Source organism: Arachis hypogaea, chromosome 6 (assembly GCF_003086295.3).
Source record: "Arachis hypogaea cultivar Tifrunner chromosome 6, arahy.Tifrunner.gnm2.J5K5, whole genome shotgun sequence".
Taxonomy (NCBI): domain Eukaryota; kingdom Viridiplantae; phylum Streptophyta; class Magnoliopsida; order Fabales; family Fabaceae; genus Arachis; species Arachis hypogaea.
The window spans coordinates 111,615,417-111,623,976 of record NC_092041.1 but is presented as its reverse complement, the minus strand read 5'-3'; the positions used below and the strand labels follow the sequence as shown (position 1 = coordinate 111,623,976).

The window sequence follows — 8,560 nt, the reverse complement described above, 5'->3', positions numbered from 1 at the left end:
ATTCGTTTCTTGTTCTGTTTTGGAAGTCTTTATTTTGCCCTAGTGATTTTATTTATGCATTTCTGTTGTTGTTGGTCAATGTGAGAATTTTATGAAGTGTATTGTGTTTGTGTAACAGTTTGGTCGAGAGATGAGCAATTTTAGTGTCAAGATACACCATGGGGGGAAGTTCGGGTTTGATGGTGAACCTTTACACTATGTGGGGGGTGAGACTTCGATAGTGGACTACTGTGATGAAGATAGGTGGAGCAGGTTCGAGGCTATGGAGATAGTGCTCGAACAGGGATATGTGGTAGAGAATATCGCTGCAATGTGGTATAAGTCTCTGAACGATGAAACAGATGTAGGGTTGAGGATGCTTCACACAGACAAGGATGCCATGGACATGGCTAGAATTGGAATGAGGGACAACATGGTGGAGCTTTTTGTTGTTCACAAAGATGCTGCTGCTACTACTAGGAAAGGCTGCACTATTGAGGAAATTGAAGAGATAGATGGTGATGAGGCTGCTGCACCCACTGCAGACACTATTGGGCCTGGTCCAATTGTGTTGCACAAGGCCTAGTTGCACAAGGCCCAATCTGTTGCTCAGGCCAAGGTGGGTGAGAAGCCCAATGTGGTGACAAAAGCCCAGAATGATGTGCTGGAGGATGGTGATGAAGAGAGGTCAGATTTCTCAGGTGATGAAGAATCTGAGGATGATGACTACCAGCCAGGAATTGATGATGAGGGGGACAGTGATGAACAATGGAGTGAAAATAGCTCTGGAGATACTGATCTGCATGTTGCATTTGATGACAGCGATGATGATTGGAATGCTGATGGGGATTTGTATGATGTTGAAGTCACAACTACAAAAGATCCTCAAAGGCCGAAACAGAGTGTTCCAACTGAGAGAGAACAAGGAGAGCAAAGTGGCAGTGTTAATAAGGGTAAAGAGCAAGTGGTGGCTGCTGGATTAAGGGATGAGGATGATGGGTATGACAGTGAGGGGTTGTGGGATGTCCCTGTAAGTGATGATGAAGGGGATCCCTTGTTCAGGAGGTACCCGGTGTATAAGGGATTGAAGAATATGAAGGAGTATAAATGGGAGGTTGGGACAATGTACGTAGATAGGAATGCTTTTAAGGAATGTGTAACGAGCTATGCCGTGCACAGTGGTAGAGGAATATAGTTCTCGAAGTGTGATAGCCACCGGTGCAAAGCTGTTTGCAAAGAAGGTTGCAAGTGGTTTGCTTACTGCCATAAGATGAAGCGAGAGAATTCATGGCAACTGACAAGCTGTTACAAGAAACACACATGCTCTAAGGCCACCAAGATTGGTATAATGAGTTCTCAGTGGCTAAGTAAGGCTTTTATGAAGAAGATCTGTGAAAACCTGAAAATCAAGTTGAGAAGTTTGATAAAGAAGGCTCATAGCAAGTGGAATGTGGATCTCACAATGACCAAAGCTGCCAGAGTGAAGCAGCAAGCCCTGGATGAAATAAATGGTACCTATGGAGAGCAATATAGGAGGATTCATGACTATGCTGCGGAGTTACTGAGGTCTAATCCAGGGTCCACTGTTCAGATACAAGTGGAGAGACCTCCTGAATTTGGGTTAAAGACACCACCTCCTGGTACGGACCTGAGACCACGATTTCAGAGGATCTATATCTGCTTGGAAGCTTGTAAACGGAGTTTCATGGTGTGCAGACCCATGATTGGCCTTGATGGATGCTTCATCAAGACTCCATATGGGGGTCAACTGCTAACAGCAATTGGATGGGACCCCAATAATCAGATTCTGCCAATTGCCTATGCTGTTGTTGAAGCAGAGACGAAAGATTCGTGGAGATGGTTTTTGTTGAATCTGTGTGATGATTTGGGAGTTGATAAGATCAGATGGTGTACATTCATGAGCGACCAACAAAAGGTAACTCTCAACCTAAACTTGTGTAATTAATTCTTTCTTTAATTCATGTCTTGCTGTTATTGACTGGTGATGTTTTTAAATTCTGCTTCAAAGGGATTGATCCCAACCTTTGATGAGTTGCTGCCTGGCATAGACCACCGTTTTTGTGTCAGGCACTTATATAGCAACTTCAGAAAAAGGTTCCCATGTGTTCAGCTAAAGATTATGATGTGGAAGGCTGCAAAGGCAACATATGTCCAGGAATGGGAGAGGAGGATGAAGGAGATTCAGCAGGTTGATCAAGGAGCTTATAATCATCTCATGGAGATCCCTGCCAAGTATTGGAGCAAGTCCAGGTTTAATTATTTTCCTAGAGTGGATACACTTGTTAACAACATGTGTGAGTGTTTTAACTCTGTTATTGTAGAGGCTAGAGAGAAACCGATTGTTTCCATGCTAGAAGACATTAGGGTTTATCTAATGAATAGGTGGTCTGATAACAGGCAAAGTATAGTAACATATGCCGGAGAAATATTGCCAAAAATAAACAAGAAAATTGAAAGGGAGTTTGATAAGGGTGGGGAGTGGCTGGCCATATATGCTGGTAGGGACAAATATGAAGTGTCTAGCAGTCAGGGTAATAGAGCCAAGTTTGTTGTGGACTTAAACTTACATGAGTGCTCCTGTAGAAAATTTCAACTAACAGGTTACCCTTGTGAGCATGCCATGAGCTGCATTAGGAAAATGTGTCTAGATGTTAAGAACTATGTCAACAAGTGTTATAGGAAACAGACCTACGTGGACTGCTACCAACATGTAATCTACCCACTGAATGGACCAAATCTCTGGTCCCGGACTGAGAATGATGATGTGCTGCCACCAGTGTTTAGGAAACCAATAGGGCGCCCAAAACTGAGGAGGAACAAGACTGGTGATGAGCCACACAACAATGGACCACTGTCTAAGTTAGCAAGGACTGGACAACAACAAAAATGTTCATATTGTTTTGCACTTGGTCACAACAAAAGAACTTGCCCTAGAAAACGTAAGATGGAGGCTGCAGCAAAAAAGGTAAAGTTGTTATTGTCAATTTGATTTCAATTCCTTACATGTGAATGTTTATACTATCCCATTAACCCAATTTGTTGTTGCTGTTTATAGCAGAATGCAACTGCACAAGCCAAGAAAGGGGCCAAGAAAGGGGCTGGCACAACTAGGACTCCAAAACCCAACAAGATCCCTGCCAAGACAACAACACAGCCAGCAACAAGACTTCAGCCAAAGAGGAAGAGCAGTACACAAGTTGGAGGAAGCCAGGAGTCACAGACATCATCCAAGAGAGCTAGATGCAGCAGCAGTGCCAGTCAACCACAACCATCAATAGCAACAGTCACTAGCCCATCAAGGAGGTCCCTGAGGTTCATGGCAAAAACACCACCTAGGGCCTGGAAGGCATTGGGATGAAGAACATAGTAGATTTTAGTGATTCCATCTGTTTTGTAATGAATCTGTCAATGACCAAGGACTAATGTCCCTGTGATACTTTAGACACCCTACTTTAAGACTACTACTGTCATGTTGATCTCTTTTGTGTTGTTACCTTTTCATGGTTATATTTAAGGCTTGTTTGGATATTGTTATGGTTAAGAGAAGCTACTTTAAGACTTCTCCATTATCTAATGAATTACATGAATTTTCAGCAGCAAAGTTATGTGAATTGGCAAATTAAGCCTTGTTTTTATTAGTAGATAAAACTGAAATAAACTTGTACAGAGCCAAATAATGTATGTCACAATACAGGAACTCATTGCTATTCATTTCAATCAAAAACCTTACAATGTTTACAGCAAATGGCTTTACAGACACAGCCACAAAAAAATTTCATTCTCTTTACATTACTGTTATCACCCAACTGTATGTCAATTTTTTCAATCCCTAAACAATTGACATTCCCTACAAACCAGGGGACAACAACAGAATGGCAAAAATAAACAAAATGCTAACCCCCTAAACCTCAATTGAGTCGATCACATAGCAGCAGCCCAGCCAGTGTCCATCCAACAATTCCAACACCAAGTGCCAATGCAAACTTCCTTTCAGCTTTCTGCAGTTCTTCTTTCAACGAGCTTGCTTTGTTCTTCAGTCTTTGAATTTGTGGATCTTGTCCTTCAGGCTCTGTCCAAGCAAAATAATCGCATCCATCTCCTATCTGTTCTCAACCAAACCAACACGAACACACCAGCACGAACACACCAAACACTTCAGATCCTTCAAACACTAACACCCAATGCTATTTTCAAACAGGAGACAGAAAAGATGAGACTCACCTGAAAGTTGACGCAGCCCCAGAATCTTCTTCCTGGGTTCTCCGCTGTAGATGACGTGCGCAATACCGGTCTCTCTCCACAGAAGCAAGTCCTCCTTCTCCCACGACTCTTGGTGCTGCTACGCGAACCTTGGGAGGACAACTGGGTAGCCATTCTCATTCTCAGCAGACGATTTTGATTCAACTTTGGGGATTAGGGTTTACTTATTGGACTGGGCAGCATTTCATTTTCCTTTTTTTTTTCCCTGCTTCCAATTCCAACTGTTAACTACAGGCAAACTGCCAACTTTGCCACGTCGGACACGGCGTCAATAATTTGACACCCATTTAACGGAAGGACTTGATTGATGCAAATCAAATTTTTTTAGGATTTAAATAGAACAGTTTAAACGTTGGGGACTAAAATAGAATTCACCCCAAACGTAGGGGACCAAAATAATAGTTTACCCCTTTTTTAATACACATATTGATAAATTCAACACAAAATTGAGATGGCAAATTTCTGTTTACTCTTCCAAAAAATTGATACAAGTCCAATGTTGCACTGTCCCACCATTATACATTTTCTATAAAATATCAAAATTCTAATAAATTGTGCATAATTCAAAATTCTTTTTCTTCCTTCTATTCATATTCTACTGCTTCTTCTTTATCTTCTTATTTTTTTTACTTTATTTTCTCATAATTTTTTTTGTTTGACTCTTTTAAAAAGAATAAAATTAAAAAAAAAGAAAAATTAATGCTGCAAAATTATTAAAAAGGAAAGGAGGAAAAGAAAAAACATAAAAAACGACGATGAAGAGAAAACACTCGAAGAAGGAGAAGAAATGCCACGAAGAAGAAGAAAGAATGCGAAGAAGAAGAAATATCGCAAAGAAGAAGAAGGAATGCGCGTGTGTATACACTGCTTGTAATAAAAGTGGTTTTTGTTGAGTTTGAGCCTACTTAGTTAAACTTAGTTGCCAAAAAAAATTTGAATATGTAGCACCCGTTTATGTTAAATTACAAATCAATCATAAATATTAAGTACAAAACACCACTAAAATGAAACTTTAATCGTATTTATGTGCTAACCTTATTAATCATATTCCACGCACCTATCGGTGGGTTAACCATTTTTTCTTTTCCACGGTCATGATATTGCTACAAGTAAGAAAAAAAATATATCAGTTAATAAAGAGTAAGAGAAGCTACAAAACTACCTCAATTCTCAATGCAAGTAGTAATGCCTATATCATTAGAGGATGCAAGACTCGAGCATCAATCAATGGCAGATCCTCTGTTACTTTAATTCCAAATTCCTGAACGTATTTGTCATTGTTAAAGTTGTGCTGCTTGGCAATCTGATAGGTAGGTAACAGAATGTTAAATATTTGTACACACCCATCATATGACAATGATACAATACAATACAAAGCTACCTGTTTGATGTAGTTTCTCCTTTCTTGAAGACGCTGACAATTCCTTCAGAAGTGCAGTTACCTGGGTCTTAGTTAATCCCTTGGTGTATCTCTGTTCAGAAGCAATCCAATAAACTTACAATGAAGTTAAAAAAAATAGAAAGAAAAAAAAAAGAGCTAGTAAGCAGAAACAAAGTCTATAACGATGAACAGCATGCAAGTGTATAAACAATCATCATAAACAAGAATATTAGCTAAGATAAACCTCCATAGGCAAATAGACAAATTTTGCATCACTCCCAGCTTGGATAGCATGAAGATTCAGATATCTCAATTGGACATCATATTTCTCATGAAAATATTAAACAACTAATTTTTTTTATTGCATTGTCATCAAGAGTAAACTTAAGAAACAAGAAAGAATAAAAACTAATAGTTAGTCATTGTATTTAATGACGAAGATCAATAGATACGATGGTACAAGTTGAGTCATAATAAAAAATGCTCACGTTAACTTAAATAATGGCTCATTTGAAACTCCAGTAGTGACCTGTAACCTCTAATATTTTCATTGTTGTGAGCTTTTACCTTGATTTCTCTTAAAGATTTTTTAATCTGACAATTCACGGTAAAAGAACAACAAATTTTTTGTAAAAATTTCTTGACAGATATTTTCACATACTCAAGACATAATACTCTATACAAAACCAAATTTATGTAAAATGCCATTTAGGAAACAAACTATTATCCTGCGTATCTATCTCCTGAGTAATTTTGCAAATACGGTGATCACAAAAGAAAAAGTCCAATTGCATCATAAAATCCAATGAAATTAAGATTAAAGTGTTTTCCAATGAAATCAGTAACAAAAATTGGTTCATAGTAGGACCTTGCTGACACATATGTAGAATAAGTATAATCAGTTGTCACAGTAAGCTATCTAATGTACTTAGGCCCAGTTCGGGTAAATAATTTAAATAAGTTCTTTTGGAGAAAGAGCTTAAAGCATAAGGACTTTTATTAATAGCAGTTTATAAATAAGTTATTTTGTGTTTAGATTTTTAGTTATAAAAGTATTTATTTTAAAATTGTAGCGTTTGGATAAATAACTCAAAAAATAAATTTTTTTGTATAGAAGAGAATGAATATTAAAATAACGATGATAACAAATACTTTTCAATATTAAATGTTAATTTTACATAACTTAATCACTAATATTGTGTATGATATAGTAGGTGAAAATAAAAAATAAATATAAAATGTGTGCCAATGTATATTTTGTTGCTGTTTTTTATTTTTTTTACTCCTATTAGAACTCCCTTCTCCTTTAATTGAGGTCAAGAACTTGCTATAATTAACTATAAAAGTAATAGCAAGTTATAAAATCACATATAAAAAAAATAAAATTAAAACTGAAATTTCATACCACAGTTAAATACAAATTTAATAATAAAAAATAGAGTGATAAAATAATAAAAAAAATACTTAGAAGGAATATATGCAGTAGGTTGTTCAGATGCAACATTGTATGAAAATGGTGTTGATGGAGGATCAATACTTCATGAATTATTACGTAAAAATAGTGAGGTTTGGAACATTGCCTGAGAATAATGGTGGAAGGTCAGTGCTTCTAGCAGATGAAAATGATGGTGAAGGGTCAGTATTTTTCACAGAGACAATTTTTCACAGAGACAAGAAGAAAAGTAGATTTTTTTGTTTTGAAATTAATTTTTTTTAAGTAAGTGGTAGAATGACTTATCAAGAAGTAGAGAAGTCATATATTTCTACTTTTTTTAAAAAGCTGCAAATTAACTTTTCGAAAAATTAAAATTTTTTTTTTAAATGGTAACAAACATGCAGATTATGATTTTTAATAATCCAAAAGTAAAAAAAAAAAAAAATAGCTCCTGCTACTTCTCAAACGGGCTCTAGCATCAACAAAACCAAAAACAATATGTAAACAAACTACTAAAAAGAGATTTAAGAAGCAAAACCAACATTAAGCGAAACCCCATCTGAGTGGGGCCAAGGCTTTGATAATAACCCCTCTAGTATTCTACACCACCACCCTTTTTGCCCCAGCATTGGAAATATTATATCTATTGTTATAAAAAAAAAAATCAAAATACAGAACAAAAAAATTACAAAATCGGAGTGCAACACCAAAGCCACAGATTAATGGCAACGTAAGCAAGGCATCATCAAGAACTCTTGTGGAATTTCCAGCGGCCGGGAAAAGATTTTGAAGTTCCACCCTCACAGCAAATCGGATCGTAAAAATAAATATGAGAAAAAAACACACATAAATAAATAAGCAGTTAGCATTTTCGTAGCATACATTCTCTAGAACGATGAAATGACCTAAAATATGTAGTTAACATAGTTTTCTAAGCACACACAAACCTGGCCAAACCAGAAGCAGCAGCAGAAGAAGAGCCTTTGCGATCATCATCGGAAAGCTTGACGACGAAGTCCTGCCACTCAAACCGTAACCGTCCAGCAGTGTAGATCTTCTTTTACCGTCAAAAGCTGGAATGCAATTTCCGAGGTTCGTCTTAAGATACTTCGTCACCGGTAACCGGTAGGTTCATCAGAGTTCTTTTTACGCTATGGTTGGTTTGATAGAAAATGAGTGGAAAGAAAATGAATGGAAAATGATATTTTTCTTTGTTTGGTTATGAAAGAAAATAGGAAGGAAAGAAAATTTTTATGTGGATCCCACTAAAAAAATTTTCTTTCCATCACAAGCAAGAAAACAAAAAAAAATGCTATATTTTTGTATTTCCAATACTACCCTTAGTTATGTTATTATTAACAAATATTAATATAAATTTAGTTTTAATATATTATTATAATAAAAATTTATATTTAAATATTATATGTATTAGATAAATGATTTAAATCAAATATATAAAATTATAATATTTTATAATATTTATA

At 36.5% G+C, this 8,560-nt stretch overlaps 1 protein-coding gene and 1 long non-coding RNA gene across 4 annotated transcripts; one reads left to right on the top strand and one right to left on the bottom strand.

Moving 5' to 3' along the window:
- The first annotated feature begins 1,612 nt into the window (after positions 1–1,612).
- On the top strand, positions 1,613–3,461 carry LOC112755720 (uncharacterized). Of its 2 annotated transcripts, none has more exons than XM_025803985.2 (3): positions 1,613–1,915; positions 2,009–2,965; positions 3,059–3,461. In XM_025803985.2, the coding sequence occupies exons 1-3, from the start codon at positions 1,685–1,687 to the stop codon at positions 3,356–3,358; spliced, it is 1,488 nt and encodes a 495-aa protein (XP_025659770.2). In that variant the 5' UTR covers positions 1,613–1,684; the 3' UTR covers positions 3,359–3,461. The 2 variants fall into 2 exon arrangements, with proteins under 2 accessions (XP_025659770.2, XP_025659769.2); XM_025803984.3 differs by having other exon boundaries at positions 3,056–3,461.
- Positions 3,462–3,679: 218 nt separating this feature from the next.
- LOC112755721 (uncharacterized) lies at positions 3,680–8,338 on the bottom strand. 2 transcript variants are annotated; one of them, XR_011862934.1, is made up of 5 exons: positions 8,024–8,338; positions 5,642–5,732; positions 5,450–5,563; positions 4,222–5,363; positions 3,680–4,103 (listed from the first exon to the last, which is right to left on the bottom strand). It is a non-coding gene; the product is annotated as an uncharacterized lncRNA (long non-coding RNA). The 2 variants fall into 2 exon arrangements; XR_003179069.3 differs by having other exon boundaries at positions 4,222–4,465; positions 5,295–5,563; positions 8,024–8,294.
- Positions 8,339–8,560: the final 222 nt, after the last annotated feature.

Coding starts and splice junctions, on each gene's coding strand:
- LOC112755720 (XM_025803984.3), top strand. CDS start 1,685: ATGGTGTGCAGACCCATGATTGGCCTTGATGGATGCTTCATCAAGACT. Junction 1,916..2,008: donor TCATGAGCGACCAACAAAAG/GTAACTCTCAAC, acceptor TCTGCTTCAAAG/GGATTGATCCCAACCTTTGA. Junction 2,966..3,055: donor TGGAGGCTGCAGCAAAAAAG/GTAAAGTTGTTA, acceptor TGCTGTTTATAG/CAGAATGCAACTGCACAAGC.